This window comes from Hemicordylus capensis, chromosome 1 (genome assembly GCF_027244095.1).
Source record: "Hemicordylus capensis ecotype Gifberg chromosome 1, rHemCap1.1.pri, whole genome shotgun sequence".
NCBI lineage: Eukaryota > Metazoa > Chordata > Lepidosauria > Squamata > Cordylidae > Hemicordylus > Hemicordylus capensis.
Window position 1 is genome coordinate 130,486,153 of NC_069657.1, and position 20,686 is coordinate 130,506,838.

At 44.5% G+C, this 20,686-nt stretch overlaps 1 protein-coding gene across 18 annotated transcripts in view; it reads right to left on the reverse strand.

The window, feature by feature from the left end:
- Window positions 1-20,686, reverse strand: part of BRSK2 (BR serine/threonine kinase 2) — a 731,324-nt gene that overhangs the window by 116,547 nt on the left and 594,091 nt on the right. For all 18 annotated transcript variants that reach the window (XM_053285865.1, XM_053285871.1, XM_053285864.1 and 15 more), the window contains one exon: window positions 12,551-12,667. In XM_053285865.1, coding sequence (XP_053141840.1) covers window positions 12,551-12,667 — 117 coding nt within the window. The remainder of the gene's footprint in view (window positions 1-12,550; window positions 12,668-20,686) is intronic.

A 20,686-nucleotide genomic window follows, 5' to 3' on the forward strand; every position in this document is an offset into this window, starting at 1 on the left:
TGTGTTGTGTGAAAAAGTACTTCTGTTTGTTGGTCTAAATTTCCTGGCAATCAATTTCATGGGATGACCCCTGGCTCTAGTGTTATGTGAGAGGGAAAATAATTTATCTCTATCCACTTTCTCCACACCATGCATGATTGTATAGACCTCTATCACAGTCATCTTTTTTTCTTAAATAAGTAGGCCTAGGTGTTTTAGGCTTGCCTCATTAAAAAAGGTGCTCTAGGCCCCTGATCATCTTGGTTGCCCTCTTCTACACCTTTTCCAGTTCTACAATGTCCTTTATTATATTATTATTATTTCTTGTTTACACAGTCAGACAGGTATTATTGACTGGTTTGTTTTATCCAGATATCAAGTCCTTCCCAAGGACCTGGGATGGCTGAATGTTATTATCAATATTGTTGTTAATTATAATAGATATTGTTGCAAAATGTTGTTATAATAGATATTGTTGCAAAAAGTGTTCCCAGTAAAGTTGCTTTTTGTAATGGCTGATGGTGATTTCTATGACCCCTGTGGTGTTCTGTGACCCCTGTGGTGTTGAGGTACTCTTGAAGTTGTTTTGGAATTGCACCTAGGGCGCCAATTACTACTGGAATTATTTTGGTCTTCGTCTGCCACAGTCTTTGAATTTCAGTTTGTAGATCTCTGTTATTGCTATGTCTATTATTTTGTCTTGTTTTTCTTTCTTCTAGACTACAGTTATATCTGGTGTATTGTGTGGCAGATGTTTGTCTGTTTGTTGTCGAAAGTCCCATAATATTTTTGCATCTTCATTTTCTACAACCTTTTCAATTTTATGGTCCCAACAATTTTTGGCTACAGGTAGCTTGTATTTTTTTCTTTTGCAGATGTTCCAGTGTATCATCCCTGCTACCTTGTCATGCCTTTGTTTGTAGTCAGTCTGTTCGATCTTTTTACAACAGCTGATTTCATCTGCTTCTTTACAAAGGCGGCACTTGCTGTTTGTTGTTGACTTTTCTACTTTGGCTCTTATTGCATTTGTTCTTAGTGCCTGTTCTTGTGCAGCCAGTATTAAACCCTCTGTTTCTTTCTTCAAGTTGCCATTCTTAAGCCATTGCCAGATCTTGGTGATGTCTGATTTTCCACTTATATTGTGCAAAGATTGACCATGCAGTGGCTTATTTTTCCATTTTTTCTGCTCGGTTCTTTACTTCCTCTTTTCTGTAGGCCTGCTTTGTTTCATTAGTGTTGAATAGTTTCCCATAATTGACCATTTTAAGAGCATCTTCTTCACTGTCCTTGATATATTCTTCAAGGCCTCTTTTCTCCTCCTCTACTGTTTGATGGACTTGAAGCATTCCTCTTCCACCTGAGCTGCAAGGGAGGTATAGCCTCTCTACATCACTGCTGGGTTGCAGAGCATGATTGATGGTCATTATTTTCCTGGTCTTACGATCTAGTGACTCTAGCTCTGCCTGGGTCCAGTCTATTATTCCTGCAGTGTATCTGATAACAGGTATAGCCCAGGTGTTTATGGCTTGTATGGTGTTCCCACCATTGAGTCTGGACTTTAGAATTTTTCTAACTCTCCGGATGTATTCACTTCCTATTTTTCTTTTAACTTCCGTGTGTGCAATGTTATCAGCCTGGAGAATACCCAAGTATCTGTAATGTTTTTTCTCTTCCAGGTTCTTGATCTTGCTTCCATTGGGCAGTTCTATTCCTTGTTTTTGTTATTTTCCCTCTGTTCATTATTAATGCAGCACACTTGTCTAGTCCAAACTCCATTGCTATATCGCTACTGAATATAAGGACAGTGTTTAGCAGTGATTCAATTTCTGATTGGGACTTTCCATACAACTTCAAATCGTCCATGTACAGCAGATGGTTTATTTTACTGGATGTTTTAGATGTTTGGTATCTGAGGCCTGTTTTGTTTAGTATTTGTGAAAGTGGAGTCATGGTGATTACAAACAACAGAGGGGATAGTCAGTCCCCTTGGAAAATACCTCTTCCAATGCCAACCTGTCCAAGTGTCTCGCCATTTATTGTTAACTGTGTACTCCACATGCTCATTGCTTTTTTAAAATAAATATCTGAATGTTTTTGCTGACACCAGTTATTTCTAAACATTTTAGTAAATTGTGGACGATGCAAGTCATTTAATAGTACTAGAGAAAGACATGCTGTTCTGGTAGCTCAAAGGCCTTCTTGTAGTCAATCCATGCAACACTTAGATTTGTTTTTCTTCTCTTGCAATTGTCTAAAATCATTTTGTCAATCAGCAGCTGGTCTTTTGCGCTTCTGGTGTTCGGGCAATTTCCTTTCTGTTCAACTGGAAGATGCTTATTAGTTAATAAGTGTTGCATTACTTCATCTGCTATTATTCCAGTTAACAATTTTAACATGGTTGGCAGGCAGGTTATCAGTCTATAATTACTTGGAACTGCACCTTTTGCTGGGTCTTTCATTATGAGATGAGTTTTGGCAGTTGTTAACCATTGTTCAATATCACCTCCTTGCAAAATGTGATTGAATTTTGATAGTTGTTTATGAAGGCTGGTTAGGTGTTTAAGCCAAAAGCCTTGCAGAGCAACATCGCCTGGTGCAGTCCAATTTTTAATTTTCTTTGCTCTTTCACTTATTAATTCTAGTGTTATTATTAGATCTTGCATTTGTTGGTTACATTTTTGACCTCTTTTACCCAGCCTGCTTTTTTATTATAATCTATTGGATTGTCCCATAATTCTTCCCAGAATTGCACAGTTTCTTCTTTATTTGGTGATATTATTATTATTATTATTATTAATTCAATTTCTATACCGCCCTTCCAAAATGGCTCAGGGCAGTTTACACAGAAGAAGAAAAAAGATGTATCCCTGTCCCCAAAGGGCTCACAATCTAAAAGAAACATAAGATAGACACCAGCAGCAGTCACTGGAGGTACTGTGCTGGGGGTGGATAGGGCCAGTTACTCTCCCCCTGCTAAATTAAAGAGAATCACCACATTAAAAGGTGCCTCTTTGCCAAGTTAGCAGGGGTTGGGATTTTAGATGTGATGACCAGAATTGTATGCAATACTCCAGGTGTAGCCGCACCATAGTTTTGTATAAGGGCATGATAATATAAGCAGTTATATTTCCAATCCCCTTCCTAATGATCCATAGCATGGAATTGGCCTTTTTCACAGCTGCTGCACATTGAGTAGACACTTTCAACGAGCTGTCCACCATGACCCCAAGATCTCTCTCCTGGTCAGTCACCAATAGCTCAGATCCCATCAGCGTATACTTGAAGTTGGGGTTTTTCGTCCCAATGTGCATCACTTTACACTTGCCAACATTGAACCGCATTTGCCACTTTGTCGCCCACTCACCCAGTTTGGAGAGATCCTTTTGGAGCTCCTCACAATCTGTTTTGGATTTCACTACCCGAAAGAGTCTGGTATCATCTGCAAATTTGGCCACCTCACTGCTTACTCCTGCTTCTAGATCATTTATGAATAAATTAAAAAGCACCGGTCCCAGTACAGATCCCTGGGCGACCCCACTTCTTACTTCCCTCAGGGCCTGTTGTTCTATATGCTTTACAATTTTATCCTTGAGGAAGCTTTCCATCAATTTGCTTGGAACGGATGTTATGCTAACCGGCCTGTAATTTCCCAGATCGTCCCTGGATCCCATTTTAAAAATCGGTGTTACATTTGCTACTTCTATTAGTAGCTATTTGCTACTAAAAATCAGTGTTACATCTTTTCGCACAGAACCTGATTGCAGGGAGAAGTTATATATTTTAGCAAGGAGGTTGGCAATTTCACATTTGAGTTCTTTGAGGACTCTTGGATGGATGCTATCTGGCCCTGGCGATTTGCTAGTTTTCATTTTTTTCAGACAGTTTAGAACATCTCTTGCCACTTCTATCTGACTCAGTTCTTTAGACTTCATCCCCCAAAAGCCCTTCTGCAGATGTTGGCCTACAACTCCCATAATCCCTGGCTATTTGCCACTATGGCTGGAGATTATGGGAGTTGTAGTCCAAAAACAGCTGGGGGGCCAAAGTTGAGCAGGCCTGCCTTAAACAGAGCAGGCAGGAGTTCAGTCCCAGCCTTGTCCAGAAAGATCCAAGCTTAAAGGGAAAGTACCTTATTCTCCAGGCACTGACTGAGATAGCTGCTGTTAGTGCTTCAACTGGGTGCCCAGGAACCCAGTAGAAGAAACCAGAAACCTACTTCATCTTCTGATTCAGCCCTTATGTGCTCCTGACTCTCCCAGTCCTGGCTTTGGACTTGTGCCCCTTGGTGACTGCTGCTCAAGGCTCAGCTTCCTGACACCATACAACTTGCATTAAAAAATAAAACATTGCCATTCTTTCTCTCAGTACAACCCTATCCTGCTCTGTGAGCACTCACAATCTGCAAAAGGCTTGTGTGAGATTGCATCTTGGGATAACAACACTCATTAGGATGTTTATCCATGCACTGTGAGGAACATTATGCCAAAGCAAGTAAGTATTAGGAATGTGCACAGAACCAGTTCACAGCTCCTTTTCTGGAGTGTTGAATCAGTTTGAAATGCCAGCATTCGAGCCGGCTCGGAGCACCCCCCCCCCCCGCTGGGCCGGTCCATTTGTTGCGGGCTTGCAATGATCTCTCTCAACTGCACAGGCGCACCTTGCAGTTAGCTCCAGCTGCTGAGCTGAACGGACAGGCCCAGCGGCTGCTTCAGCTGCTGAGAGGTGGGATGAGGACTACTCGGCTCACCTCTCGGCTGTGCGGTGGCTGAAATTTTAAAAAACATAGGTTCAGCATGGCAGGCAGTGGTGGGGCAGGTGAAGGGTGGCTGCAGGAGGCTCCCCGGCCATTTGGAGCCCCCCCGGACCTTCGAGGCCATGGACCGGGGCCCCAAGGTCTGGGCATTAGAGCACCTTTGGTAACAACTCACATTGTCAGTGAACTGTGCAATTACACAGGGCACCATACTTGGGATGTGGAGATCCTTATTAAATTATTGTAGGTTCTGTGGTCTGGAAAGGTTAGGGTCATCTAATGTAACCAATGGGACTACCTGAGAGTGGGAAGTCCTACTCATGAGTAAAAAGGACTCTGGATGAGGGTTAATGATAAACCTAGGCATAGAGTCCTAATCAGGGACTCCACTCAGGAGGAGGTGTGAACTGTACCAGCTCCTCAGGTGTCCCGGGAGTAGGGGTGGTGTGGGGAAGCAGCTGACACTGACATACCCTTATAGGTAAAAATCCTCTCTCTCCCCCCCCACATCCCCTCTCTATATCAGAATTAAGTAAGAAACTAATCATTCTCATTCCTCCTACATATATGTAGCTTTCTGGATCAGAATAAGGATTCCCTGCAGAGGCACTGATGTAAAACGATGCTGCATAGAAACAGTTAGTTAAGGACCTCTTGTCAGCTACATCAGTTTTTGTATAGAATGCATCTTTAGGGAATCAGGTTGGAGGCAGAGGCAAACCACACAGATGTGTCAACTTCACCATAGCTACTGCTCATTTTGAGCAGAGGGATTTTGAGAGAGGCAGCACAGAGACTTAGCACTGCAGCTTGTTTCTCAATCAGCCTGGCTGCCTGCAGCAATTCCTTTATATCAGGGACTCATTTTTTCTAAACTATGATAAGAGGAAGAGAGAGTTGGTAGCAGTGCAAAATAATAATAAAAAAGGAGGGGGAAGCTAATTTCCAAGAGAGTGTCGCTGGCAACAAGGAAATGTCAAACCCTCAACAACTGCCTGTACAACAACTCTATCTTTCTTTGGGAAAGATAAGTTGCCAGGTTGCCAGGACTGGCCCAAGTCATTTTATTGCCTGAAGAAGAAATGGCACACTTTCCTCAAATTAGTATGAGACAGAACCCTCTGGAAAGTTCTTCTACACAAATGCCATTGAGCTGTGCTAAGGCACTACCATTACTTAGTACAGTCGTTTATCTCACCTCACCGGAACCTACCACCTCACTTTGCTTCTTGTTAGGGACACCTCTCTAGGTTGCATACTGTGGAATTTAATGGCTAGAGAGGGTTTAATAGAATCTTGCCATTTCATATACTAATTATGTCACAAGAGTGGTTAGAAATGTTTGGTAAACAACTGCACAAGGCATTTATGTCAAGACGATCCTTCTGGACACCGCAATCCTAGAGAGGCAGCCAGAATGAGTCCCTGATCTGGCCAGTTCTTAGGAGCTTTGAAAGGTGTGTGTGTGTGTGTGTGTGTGTGTGTGTGTGTGTGTGTGTGAGAGAGAGAGAGAGAGAGAGAGAGAGAGAGAGAGAGAGGCAGAGGCATGTTGTAGGCACAACTCACAGCCAACTATACAACCAGAATAAATCTCATTTCCCTGGCATTTGGAAAAGTGCAGATAAATAGCAAGAACAAAGCAAAAGTGTTCAAAAATACATGTTGAAGCCATTTTCAAGCTTGTTTAACTGCCATGGCTCTCAGCTAAGGAACTGTGGGAATTGGTTATATGTATGAAGGGGCTAAGCAGGGCCGTAACTATAATAGGGCAAGGGGAGACAGTTGTCTGGGGGCCTACTGTCTTGGGGGCCCCCCAGAGGCAAGTCACATGACTGACTCCCCCAGCCACACACCCGCCTGGGTTTCCTTCAGTTGTATTCATCTTCCAAAATTGATGTGAGTGTTAAGACCTGTAGCTACCAGAACAGCATGTCTTTCTATAGTACCATTAAATGACTTGCATCGTCCACAATTTACAGAACCTTTAAAAAAATAATTTAGGATAATTTTCTATTGTGGCACATAGGATACATATCCTATGTGCCACAATTTTACTATGCTTCTCGTTACCACTATTCAGCCTCATTTAAGATTGTTTTACTTCATGAGTTGAGCTTCGGGGGGGGGCATTTTAAAATCTTGTCTCTGGGCCCACTCCTTGCTATGCCCCTGGGGCTAAGGATCTAATAGGGCATTCTTAGCACCTTCATCAGACAATTCCCAGGATTACTGCCAAACCCTGACAGTTAAGTCATTTCCAAACAAGTTGAAGTTGGGTGGTACTAAGGATGAACTTCCCTGATGTCCTATACTGGTCCATGAGAGTTCCCATCCCCAAGAGGCAATGCATCTACATAGCTGAGGAAAGCAAGAATTTCAAGCCCCTTATTAGAGAAAGGGCACTAGCATAGCAAATCCCAAGTTAAAATGTCATCTGTAGAGGAAGACCAAGTCTCCATGTCCCAGCCTGATACCTTCATCACAAAGCCATCCTGACTTTCCCTCTGGTGACAGCCAAGCATTTTGGGGCTATAACTAGCAATCTGAAATATCACAAAAGTATCACACACTGGAAAAGTGGCTCTGGGACAGATGGGAGAGCCTTCTCAGCATTTAATTGCCTTGAATTTTCTTTGCCCGGAAGGTAAAGGCAAGCGAGAGAATGAAGAAATCTGAACTAATAAAAGCGGCATCATGCCAACTCCCTAGTTCCATCCACTCTCTGCTGTTTGCTCATGGGCCTCTCCGGCTCCTGGAGAAATGCAAAGAATTGCTGAATTACCCCTGTGCTTCAGGGATCCACTTTCCAGCACAAAACTTGCCTGGCTGTACAAATTCTACAGCAAGCAGTACTTCTGGGGTTACCATTCTCCCAAAAAACTTTAAAAGTGGCATATTCTTCCCTTCGGGGGTCTGATGCATGCCCACACACATTTAAACTGTTCTTCTCTCCCTATGAAGATGTAATACGGGGTTCTATTAATGAGGAATTTATTACAAGCAAGGCCTGATGTGCAGTCAGTCAGCGACAAATTATATCCATGAAACAGCTAGTCTACTTCCCCTCCCCAGCTCTCCTATCCACTACTCTCCAAGATACATAAAAACAATCCCTTTTGATCATATCCTCTAGGGATGTTTTTATCCATAGCCATCAGCGTTAGAGCTAACAATCTGTGTTGATCTAATGAGTAATTCCCAGCAAATGCTAAAACTGTGAGATGGAATGTTATTAAGAAAAAAGGAAAAATCAGCAGCTGCATAAAGGTAACATCCAAGGCCACATCATAAATATTTCTGAAGACAAGCAGAGTTGGATGACACAGAGTCTTCTTCTGTAAGTGGATATTAGAATGAGCGGGACTGACCTCTGTAGAGAAGTCAACTGAATACTTGCACTTTTACACTACACTAACACAGAGTATCTGTTTCTCTGGAGCATCAAACACCATTTGATCCCTACAGTTCACAGACAAAGTTAACGGGATGCTTTTTTGGTGGCTATCAATGGAACACACTAAGTTGAATCTTGCCATCCAGTACAGATTTTTTTTTTTTTTAAAGACAGAAATCAACTTCTGAGCATATGGGAGAGCACGATTGTTAAGATTTAATGGCTCATTTATGATTCACTTTTTTAAAAAAATGGCTAAAAGCACTGGCTCCACACAGAGGACTAAGTACAGGTGAAACAGTTGCCTTTGAAATATCTAATGTCAGTTTACTAAGTGCCCCAGGAGAACAGTCACAAATCTGATGCTGACGGTAGTCTTCCCCACGCCCACGCCACTTTTCTCCCCCCAGTTGTTGGCATGACATTGCATTTTCCCTTCCCATTTTCTCCTTCTAAACCAGATACATCACAGGGCACCAGTATTAGCCATGCCGGGCCACACGCCAGGAAAATTAATGAAGTGGTGTAATAGCTCACATGGAGGCCTAGTGATTGACGCTGTGCTTAAAATGTATCTGCAAAGCAGGGGATCAGAGAGTTGCTGTGTTCTGCTTATTACATGCATGTCTCTTCCATTCCATTGATTTCTTTATTAGTGCATTTTAAGGCAGCAACATGGGGGTTTGTTCTGCTCCAGGCACCAAGGTTTGAATTCCAGCACTGCCCATAGACAACATATTCCCATTCTGAGATTCTAGGCAGGACTGACAGTGCCATCTGCTCTACTACCTGCTGAGCAGTTCCCTAGGAACATGAATGATCCTAAAAGGCAATCTAAAATTGGAAGGAGGTTGTTTTTAAGATGGGGGAAAGAGAAGGTTTCAACAGAACTGAATTATGCAGATTTTCCATGTGAAAGAAAGTGTGCACAAGAGTAGAACAGAAACAACAAAAAGCAACTGAAAGGAGGCAGGCTATAACTGATCTCACTTGAAATGAGGCTTGGGGAGATAAATAGTACTAATTACCCATCGTATCTTCTAAGATTCTGATGAAAGCTACTTGCCCAGAGTAGAGATGCCCAAATGATAGGCCAGAGAGTTCTCATAGGTTGTAGAAGCTTCATGCACATCACCAAGAGCAATGCAGTATAACAGACCACATAAACTAATTAATGGGTATGTCCCAAACAAGGACAAAGTTTAATGTATTCATTGCCACTCCCTGACACTTTACTAAACTGCGTGGAATCCCCGGTCTAAAGGAGCCTTTGGACAAGAGAAAAAGGTGAGCCAAGAAGGATATGCAATGAGGAGAGCTCACAATCCTTCAGCTTGCACACTCCTAAAAGGTTAGCACTGAGGATACTGATTAATATCTTTGCACTGTTTCCAATATACATGTCCCCTTAGGGATGTCTGAAGTCTCAGAAACTCCTGCTTCCTACACAACCCTTTCTTAAGACATCTTCCCTATTTCTACATCCCTATACACTCAAACAGTTTGAGCCCACAGTATCTGAAAGGGTGCTGCTTTTCATACATCCCCCCATGTCTTAAAATAAGCTGGGGAGGCACTGCTTAGGGTATACTTTTGCCATCTGAAAGATGATGAGAAGCTGTTAAGAGGAGAGCCTTCTTGATACTGCTGCCCTTGTTCAGCTCCCTGTCAAGGGAGTCTAGCTGGTCAATTCCCATCTTTTTTTCAGGGAATGTGTTACAGATTGTCTGTTCATGAGGGATTTGGGTTGCTGAGTTGGATTTAGATGCTAATATGGTGGAATGTGGTGGATGCTAATATGGTCACATATGGTGGAAACCTGTTCAATGTAGTGATCTTAATGGACTGGTTATATTGCCAAATATGGTGGAAACATGTCCTGTCTCAATCCCAAAGGTAAAGATATTTGAACTACCTCTTTGGTGTGCTACCTGTTATGTTACTTCTAGCAAATTTTCATGAGCATGTTCCCACTATATTTGACCAATGTCAATTCACAAGACCGATGTCCACTGGCACTTGACAAGAAAGTATCTTGAAATGCGGGTCACCATAGTGTGTGGACTTCTTCATTCATATTTTCATCTTACGGACTCCATTGCTCCATTTTGATACATAGTTTGTTGACTGTATCATCTATGTGTTGTATTCATTTCCACTATAATTCCTATTGTTTCTTGTTGAAATACAATTGTTCTATCTACATTCATTAACTAATCTATACTGAATATATTTTCCACTTTAGTAATACTCTGTCATATTATGTTTATTCTTTTCTTCCTCATTGGACAGTTTGGTGTGGGATCTTTTTGATTTTCTTTGTGGTATGTGTGTATAGAGCCCAGTATGCTATATTTTTTGCTCTTGGACTTTTTAACAAGACAGATGTCATTATTGTTTTCATGTAAAATTCCTGTATTTTCTTTTGTAAGCTGCTGTGAGAACCTATAGGCTGAGATAGTAGAGTGTTACATTTACTGTAATTTTAAAATAAATAAATGAAAGAGGGGAATGCTGAGGGAAAGGTACATAAGGGTTCACTCCTGTTGGATGGGTGCTCCTGGTATAGACAAACACTCTTGAGAGCCTTCTTCTTTCATTTTCTCACAGGTTCTGTTCCAATCTATGGGCTTGTTAAAATGAGTTAAACATGAATAATGTAAAATTACAAGAAATTCTGTGTGCTAATTTGTACAATGGCTGTCTACCAAATTGCTTTCTCCCCAGCATTTGCCGGACACATCAGAATGCTTTTCTTTATTGGACAACAGCAATGGTCAGTAAAGCTATTCCTTCTTGCTACCAGTAGGTGGTGGCAGCACACAGGATGTTCCATAAATAGCAAGTCTAAACTTCTTGGAGAAACCTGTAATAGAGTCTCCACAACAGTCTAAACACAAGGGAAAATCCTCACTCTTATGGTCTTTGGGGATTTAAAAAACATATCTAACTGTGCTGTTTTCTATTTTTAGGTGTTCTTGATGGGGATTCTTTTTCTATAGAAATTCATAGAAGCACATATCTGTAGGTTTTTAAAGGTTATTAGAATTTGAATTGCAGTTTGCTGTACATCTCCAGTATGAAACCACAGGTTTCACTGAAAATAAAAACAAATCTCTACTTGTTGTGGTGATGATTTTTTTTTTTAAGGAACCCTTATGTAAGCTTGAGTGGGCAATTTCATTTATTTATTTATTTATTCATTTGATTTCTATCCAAAAATGGCTCAGGGTGGTTTACACAGAGAAATAATAAATAAATAAGATGGATCCCTGTCCCCAAAGGGCTCACAATCTGAAAAGAAACATATGATAGACACCAGCAGCAACAGTAACCGGAAGTACTGTGTTGGGGGTGGATAGAGCCAGTTACTCTCCCCCTGCTAAATAAAGAGAATCACCACAATAAAAAGTGCCTCTTTGCCCACTTAGCAGGGTTTTTTTTGGTAGAGATGAGGCATGGCTCATCAAGCTGTTTTTTGTAGAGATGACGCATGGCTAAATCAGGGGACAAACAAAGTACTAACCAAGTGCTAATACCTTGGAGAAACCAATCCCATATCTTTGATAACGATGATGATGATGATGTATTATTTTTATTGGGAAAAGTAACCTTGGTAGGCTTTAGGAGCTACACACTGTTATATTCAAGAGAGCAGTTTTGTACAAATAACTTACTTTGGCATGGTTGCACTACCACCTCCATCCTGGCCAGTTCATGCACAGAAAGAGATTTGGGCACATACACCAGGAAATTAGGGGAGAAGCATTCTTAACAAATTTTCCTTTGTACAAAGACAATAATATAATAGTATATTGGGCATAGCTTCTATTGGACAAGGGGGGGGCAGTTGCACCTGGGCCCACATGGTTTGAGAAGCCCCCATGGGTCCCCAGGGTAGTCCCCCCTTGTCCACAAGTTGCTGTCGCCCCCACTGCCCTGCTGCGTTTGCTGCTACTTCCCCTCTTCGCTGCTGGGGAAGCGGCAGTGGTGGGCAGGCTTCCACCCCTCTACTATCACTGACGCACAGGCTTCCCTTCCTCCAAACAGCGCACCTGCAACTGTTTGGAAGATGGGAAGCCTGCACGCCAGTGGTAGTAGAGTGGGGGGAAGCCAGGGAGAAGCCTGCCTACTGCTCTGGCGGCGAAGATGTGAAGCAGTGGTGGCATGCCAATGGCACGGCAATGGCAAGCCCCCCCCCCATTGCCAGAAGTAATTAATGGGGGGGGGCCTTGAAGATGAAGCTGGCATGGTTTCGGCACGGGGTCCCCCTACCTAACTTTGTCCCCTGGCCACCGGGATCCTCGCCATGCCTTTGAGTACATCTTCTATAGCATGATGCTAGATGTGGGGAACACAGTTGCTCTCTTAGGATGGAAAGGGCTGGCTAACCATCTCTGCTTTATGACCACATTTGAACTTACCCACAGCTTGTTTCAAGCAAACTGTCCCCAACTTGAAGTGATGCCATCCCAAAGTCTGCTATCCGGATGTTATTCTTTTCATCCAGCAATAGATTTTCAGGTTTTAAATCCCTGTGGCTGTAAAGAAAATAGCACATTATGGGTTAAGGCAGAAAGCCTCCTCCTTCAGCTTCTCATGTTCTTTGCAATACATGAGGCTTATTATTTGCAAACATGAGGCTTATTTCTTTTGGAATGGCTTTCTTTGGATCTCACAGGAGGGAAAAAGTCTCTGAGGGCTACTTCCAATGCTATCTCTCTCTCTGTTGTATCAGTGGAGACAAATTAATGGAGGATAAATCTATGAATGCCTATGAATCTTGATGGCTATAGGCTGCCTATAGGTTCAGAGGCAGGATGCCTTTGAATACTAGTTGCAGGGGAGTCACGGCAGAAAAGGGGGCCTGCCTTGTGGGCTTCCCAAAGGCATCTGCTGCCACTGTAGGAAACAATGCTGGACTAGATAGGCCTTGGCCAAATCTAGGAGGGCTCTTCGTACATTCCTATGAGTATTGGAAGCAATCTAAATACAGTTCTCTCACCAATAGGGAAAAAGTGGCCAACATCCAGACTAATGAAGCGCTAGTGCAGTGACGCTGTGCTGGTGTTACAAGAGAGGGGTGATTTTCCTAAATTTCCTCTTTTTCCTGAATCGCTGCGATGACTTCCAAAAATATGGCCCTGAGGGCTGCACGACCTTCAGGAACCACAGCTGGCTTCAGAATGAAGGGGAGATTGATGAAAATCACCCCTCCCCCATAGCTGTGCTAGCATCTCATTAGCCTGAATGCCAGCCAGTGTTTAGTACAAATGAGAGTGATGAGATAATGAGAGTTAGCAACATGCCCACCTTGGCTGGGTAAAATCAACAGAGGAAGCTTGTTGCAATGGCCACTGGCTTTCCCAAAACAGCCTTGAACCTGCAGTTATTTCAGTCCCTTAAAAGCAATGCTGAGTATCCATTATGAGCACTCAATTTTCAAGTTTTCCTTTTGCAGAAAGATTGCCAGTTAGCTCCCTCATGCTTTTGGCTTTTCCAGCCTCTGCCAGTTTGGTTTTCAGTATAATATAAATTGTAGTGAGAGTCCACCCAGAGACACTGTATCTAGCAAATCCAACAAATCTTTCAACAGCCTTCGATAGCTTTGATTGCAAGGCACTGGTTTCTTAAGCATGGAGGTCAGTGGGCGGTCATCTAACTTTACTTTTTACTGTACTTTGCATCTAACATGGTCAATTTCAAGGGACTCCCAAGGCTGCTAACAACAAATGAATGAAAACAGCAAGATATAAATAACACACAAAACATCACATAAAAATGCAGCAGCATTACAGGGTGGGGGGGACCATCAGCAGACACTATCAGCATCTAAGAGCTTTCTTGAATAACCAGGTTTTAACTGATAACCAGAAGGCAAGCACTGACTGGTGTTAGTGGGCCATAACAGTAGTGCCCTGGCTGAAAAGGGCCTGCTTATCGTGCCCATCTGCATCACATCCGGAGGCAAGGGAACACAGAGCAGGGCCTCAGGTGTTGACACGTGGAAAGAAGAGTCTCCCCTACCAAAATATTCAGGGCATTAAAGGTTAACACCCAAGGGCAGAGCCACCATTGGGCGAATGGGTTCAAAGAACATGGGCCGCTGCCAATCAGGGGCCGCGCCTTGCGGCCCTGACACACACACATACACACACACACCGTGTCTGACATCAGATGCGGGGAGAATTATTTCACTCCCAAACACGGCTGCGCGGCCCTGTTTGGGAACAAAATCGGCCCGTACTGCATTCGCAGCGTGGGGTGGAGCAACTCCTCCTGCCTTTAAAGGCAGAGAGAGCCGCTCCTGGCCTCATTGCCAATGCAGTGGGGCCGATCTCCCTCCCAAACTGAGCCATGCGGCCCCATTTGGGAGGGAGATCAGCCCATGCTACATTGGCAGCATGGCCAGAATAGCTCTCCCAGTCTTTAAAGGTCGGGAGAGTTGCTCTGGCCTGAGCTGCCCAATGCAGCAAGGGTCGGTCTGCCTTCCAAATGGAGCCACATGGCCCTGTCTGGGAGGGAGACCACGCCCCCACATGGCTAGCCAGGCCCCTGCATCTAACATCAGACATGAGGGCGGGGCCAGGGGCCGCAGCTGCAGCTGAATACGGGCCGCCGCCAGCCTTGTTCCGCGGCTGTTAACACCTGTACCTTGAACTGGTCCCAGAAAGAAATTGGTAACACATAAAACTGTAATAGTATTGGACTTTTATGTGCCATACAGTAAGTCCCATTTAAAAGCATGCCTGCTTCACTTAGGACCAACTGGAGTTTCTGATGTTTTCTTCAAAAGCAGCCCCTCATAGAGTGTGTTATACTAATTCCACCTAGATGTTATGAGTGCATGAATAAGAGTGGTCAGCTCTTCTTTTCTGGCAATCCAGACCAAGCTTGTAGAAGGTGTTCATGATCACCACCTCCACCAGCACTACCACCCAGGCATTCAGAAGCATTGTTGGATCAAGAACCTACTCCAAGGTGCAGACACACTCTCTGAGAGGGAGTACAATATCATCCATAACAGGATCTATCAACTCCTAGACAAGCTTTCTCCCTAACCAAAGTCCAATTGTCTTGACTTTTGAACTGATAAGGAGATCACAACAAACCAGGTGACAATCATAATGTCAAATTCATGCCATTGCTGCCCACATTCCTTTTTTTAGTAAGGTAAGTTGTAGTAAATAACTTTGGTACTATTTTCAATGTGGTAACACTTCAGTACATTGTTTCCCAGATACTGTTATTACAGATATCATAGTTCAGAAGTGTAGTATTTCAGAACATCATTTACCCAAATCAAATAATGAGGACATTCCCTAAGATAAGTTGAGCTTAATGCTGGACATTTATGCAGCATCTACTTGATTCCTCAATCTCCATTTGCTTGTTAAAACTGAAGCATAAGGCAGAGAGACACATGGAGCAGGGGATGCTAGCCGCAATTTCCTTAAGAGTCCAACAGCCTGGATGATCTAATTAATATTCAAAAAGAAACCCCTTGTGCCAAAATGAAAGAAAACAAAAACAAAACCCCACAACATGTGCTAATTACTCAGCATTTAACGGAACATTGCAGGGTAAATGAACTTCATTTGGTTCCTTTCCAACTGATCTCTCTGGTTTCATGTCTTACATGATCAGTGTCACCTCCTCACCTTGTAGGTGAACAGAGGACACAATACCCTTTCATTGTTCTAGAGGCTAAAATGCCCCAGAGGCTTTCTTCACATCGGCTGGAAAGGAGGATTAAACAAGGCAGCAGCTTTGGTGAACAAGCAAGATCAAGTGCTTCATACAGAGCTGCATATGCTAGGAGGGAAGATGAAAGACAAAGAGATGCAGCACACATCACATCCGAATGCTGGTCCCTTTCAGAATGGTAGTTAATGAAGGCCACAACCCTTCTGCTGATGGTGAAGCAAGCAGCAAGTTTACTGATCCCATGTGAAGCACAGCTTTTGAAAAGATATTTGTATGTGTGCACAAGGCTCTGTGGTCACCAGGAGTCGACACTGACTCGACAGCACAACTTTACCTTTACACACGTACGTGTGTGTGTGTGTGTGTGTGTGTGTGTGTTGGGAGAGGGAGAGGGAGAGGGAGAGAGGCTTTCTTATTAGAAATCATAGAGGCTTTTTCTGGAATGCACGTGCACACACACAAAAATAATTTGATCTAAGTACAGTACTCATAAGAACATAAGAATACCCCCTGGTAGATACAGTTAAGACCCATATAATCCAGTATCCTGTTTCCCTAGGGGCCAGCCATTTGCCTCTGGAAAGCCCACAAGCAGGAGAGCATGCCTCCTCTCTTGCCTTTGCTCCCCTGGACCACAGTTTCTCAACCACCAGTCCCTGGACCGCTACCAGTCTGCAAAGGGTTGAGTGCCGGTCCCTGATGGGGAGTCAAACTCCCCTCCCCCCCCCAAACTGCAATCAAGGCACTCACTTTTGCATATGGCACGGAAAAGGAAGAGGAGGAGTATCACAGAGGTGTGGGACCCTGCTTCCACCTTGCCTCCACGTGCTGCTGAGATCTTCCTACAGCTATCTTATTCCCTATCCTTACAGCTTCAAACTGTATGCGGTGTGGGGGCGTGTAGGAAAACGTATGGCAGTGGGTGCCACTTGAAGGGCTGCTGGTTCTTATTTGTTCATTGTTTGCAGCCAAAGGTTGATTGACTGAAACCCAGCTGTCTAGTGTGGCTGAGGTGCCTTGAGAGGGAACGCTGTTTCCCTCTTGCATCGGTGGGGCGTTGTGGTCCCTCGGCCCCCTGTAACCCCCTGGTCTGCACCGCTGGTGGAAGACGGCAGTCCTTTTTGTGACCTTGCCAGGGGGTGGAACCTCTGGCCGGGATCATGCCGTGGTGAGGGCTAGGTGGCGGAGGGAGGGAGGAGGGCTTCCTTGGCTCGGACTTTGCAGAAAGGGAGTGCAGGTGGACCTTCCTCAGAGGAGGGGGAGCAAGCATGCGTACCAATGAGGGCTAAGTGGCGGAGGGAGGCAGCGTGGTGTGGGGGAGAGGCAAGATACCATTTTGTGCATTCATGCAAAAGGGTCATTGGATGAATGGCACTGGAATGAAGTGATCCTGGGGTATTTGATGCCCAGCGCGGTTCGTGTCCGATCCCAACCAATTTAAAACCAGCTGCCTGTTGCGGCCAAGGCACCTTGAGAGGGAATGCGGTTTCCCTCTTGCATTGGTGGGGCATTGTGGTCCCTCCACCCCCATAACCCCCTGGTCTGCACCGCCAGTGGAAGACAGCGGTCTCCTTTATGACCTCGCCGGGTGGCGGGGGGGACAGCCTCTGGCCAGGATCATGCCGCAGTGAGAGCTAAGCGGTGGAGGGAGGGAGGGAGCAGGGCTGCCTTGGCTTGCCTCGCAGCTACACATGGTCAGCATGTGGGACTACGTGAGCTGCGTGGCCCCAAAGGCAGGCTGGTGTGATTGGCACATGCAGGAGAGTTGGGAGGGGGGCGCAGAGGCATGCGCTGTGAGAGAGGATGGGGGAACACCTGCTACACTCTGGTGCGCAAGCACAGCAGTGGCAGCTCTTGGACCCAGGCGACCTTCCAAATGCAGTCTGGTGCACCATTGCCTTGCCCACCCTGAACAGTGCCTCATCTCCCCAGCGAGGAAGACGAGGCATCCACCACTACAACTCCCCATGCCCACGCCATCTCAGAATCGCCCCCTTCCCTTTAATTCCAGGTCCCCACTGCTCTTCTTCATTTTCTTTCACCATTAAAAAAAACCCATCCCCAGCACCTGCCACGTAACCATTTTTCAGGAGTTTTGGAGGAGTTGCGTGGGTTTCATTAGATCCACCACAAAGTGCACATTTAAGAGCAGGATCCAGATCAAGCCAGGTGATCATGACCAAGCAGCATTGACACAAATTAGAGATGACTAAATTAATTTAATTGGTTGTCCTGACTAATGTTGTCTTGATCCGGCCCTGCGACTACACAACTCCTGCTAAAACTCCACCTCCATCATGAGAGGGTTAAACTGTAGACTTCAGGCTCTGCTGACAACTTGCCCAGCTCTCCTCTCCTCACTTCCTTTTTGCTTTGCTTGACATCCAGTCTGATGAAGCATTTTGGGGAATTTAAAAGCTTGCTTGTGTGTTGTTTTCATTGGCCCCGTGCAGCTTTTGAATTTTTCTAATGGCCCAACATCCCCTCTCCATTGAGTAATCACAAGCACCCCCACCCCGCACATACTGAAGACATACTGGAGACATATTTGTTCACCCAGGCTTTTAGATTCAGGGGTTCTCAACCTTGGGTCCCCAGATGTTGGTGGACTTCAACTCCCATAATCCCCAGCCATAATGGTCAAATGCCATTGTGGTTGGGGGTTATGGGAATTTAAGTCCACCAACATCTGGGGACCCAAGGTTGAGAACCCCTAATATTCCATGTTTGCAAAAGATTCCTAATTTAATTATTTTAATGCTTATATTATTTTCATTATAAACTTCCCAGAGATGCAAGTTTTGGGCAGTATAAAAGTCAGATAGATAGATAGATAGATAGAGAGATAGATAGATAGATAGATAGATAGATAGATAGATAGATAGATAGATAGATAGATAGATAGATAGACTTAAACTTGAAACCCCCTTACTAACTGCTGGTCCAGGAAACTGTGCATGAACAAAGTAGCGGTCCTTGAAACTCTGCACGAAGAATTTAGCGGTCCTTGACTCCAAAAAGGTTGAGAAACACTGCCCTAGTGCATGGAAGAACCAACTCGTTTATTCATGTATGTCCTGTAAATCATATCAGCAGCATTGGCTTCAACTGTTCCGAGTTTCACAGTGTCCCTCATTATTATGGTGCTTGTCGATCTTTCCTGCTGCCAGTTGGATGCCACGTCCTGTTGGCTCTTCCTGGCTGTACACAAGAAATGCCAACAGGAACAAAGGGACTCAGGCTTGTAATTCTTGAGAAAACCAATCACATAGAGCCTCTTTTCACGACCAGCGAGAAGGGCTAGAGGGCAGGCTGCAGGGAAGGCTGGTTAAACCTACCTTCTCCGCAGATGAGCAGTCCTTCTTCCTTGGGCAGGAGGGCGGATCGCCCAACCAGACAAGCACTGGCTCCTGCCGGTAGCTATGAGGGTCAGGGTGCGCAGGGTCAGGGTGCGAGTGCGCAGTGCATTATTGGTATCCCCCTCCCCCCTGAGTCTGGAAGCAGCCGCAACTGACACACGATTGGCAGAATGGGGTTAGGAGACTGCTCGTTCTCCTAACCCCCTTTTGAGAGGAGGCTCCACAAACAGGTTTGCCACCATGGTGCCGCCAGGATTGGCTACAATCCTGGCGGGTCACACATGTGTGCAAAACTGGACTGGGCTCCCTTAGCCTGGTTTTGCATGTGTGCCTCATAGAGTGATACACATTGCTTTGTTTCTTAAATGACAAGTCCTGGAGTTCCCTATGCATGTGTTCTCCCCCCCGACCTCTGCCACCTGCAGAGGATAGCTTGGACTAGCAGCTTGCTGCTCAGAATAACAAAGACAGTGTTATCTGCTCTGCTCCCTTATTTCGTCCAGGAATGGGGAGCAGGCGCAGGTTCTTTTGAGGACAGCTTGCTCTTTTCCCAACCACTGAGATGGAGATAGAAGAAATTTCACTGCCATTGGCAAGGGAGGATGGCAATGCCATCTCTCTCCTGTGAGCATACTAACTGCCATGAAGCCAGCGATCTGTGGGAAGAATTTGGCAGTAGGAGCAGCTCTGACCTCCTGACCCAGACATGGTTATCTGCTCTGTTCCCGGATTTAGTCTGTGGGATGGATGCTTTCTAGGGCAGGTTTAATCGGTGCCCCACCAGAACTGCTGCTGACATCAGCAAGCAATTCCATTAAACCTTTTCCTGTGAGGATTCTAACTATCATCATGCCAACACAGTGATCCTCAAGAACAGATATCAGATGGAGGGTGGGAGTCTATGGGTTTGTTGTAGGATAGAAGATCTGCATATGAAATTTTACAATGCTATGACTTAAAACTTAATTCAAAGATGAATATTAGCCACCTTGAAGACCTAAAGGCTGGAAAGGCAGAAGACAGGGACATAGGAAGCTGCCTTATACCAGATCGGACCATCGGTCCATCTAGTTCAGTATTGTCTTACATTGACTGGAAGTTTTTCACACAGGGCTTTTAAAACCCTTTAACTCACATCCCCTCTGGAATGGAGGGGGTATGTTCACATATCGGCCAGATTTACCCCGAAGTCCCTGTGAGTTATTGGGCAGTAGCTCAAACACAATTCAGGTTTTTCACAGCATGTTAGAGTACAGCCCAATTTATATCTGGAGTAAAAAAACAAACATGTTTTGTGTCGGTTTTTTTGGACAGCTTTGAGTTAATTTATTCATAAATGATCTAGAAGCAGGGGTAAGAAGTGAGGTGGCCAAATTTGCAGATGGTATCAAACTTTTTCAGATAGCAAAATCCAAAACGGATTGTGAGGAGCTTCAAAAGGATGTCTCCAAACTGGGGGAGTGGGTGACAAAATGGCAAATACAGTTCAGTGTT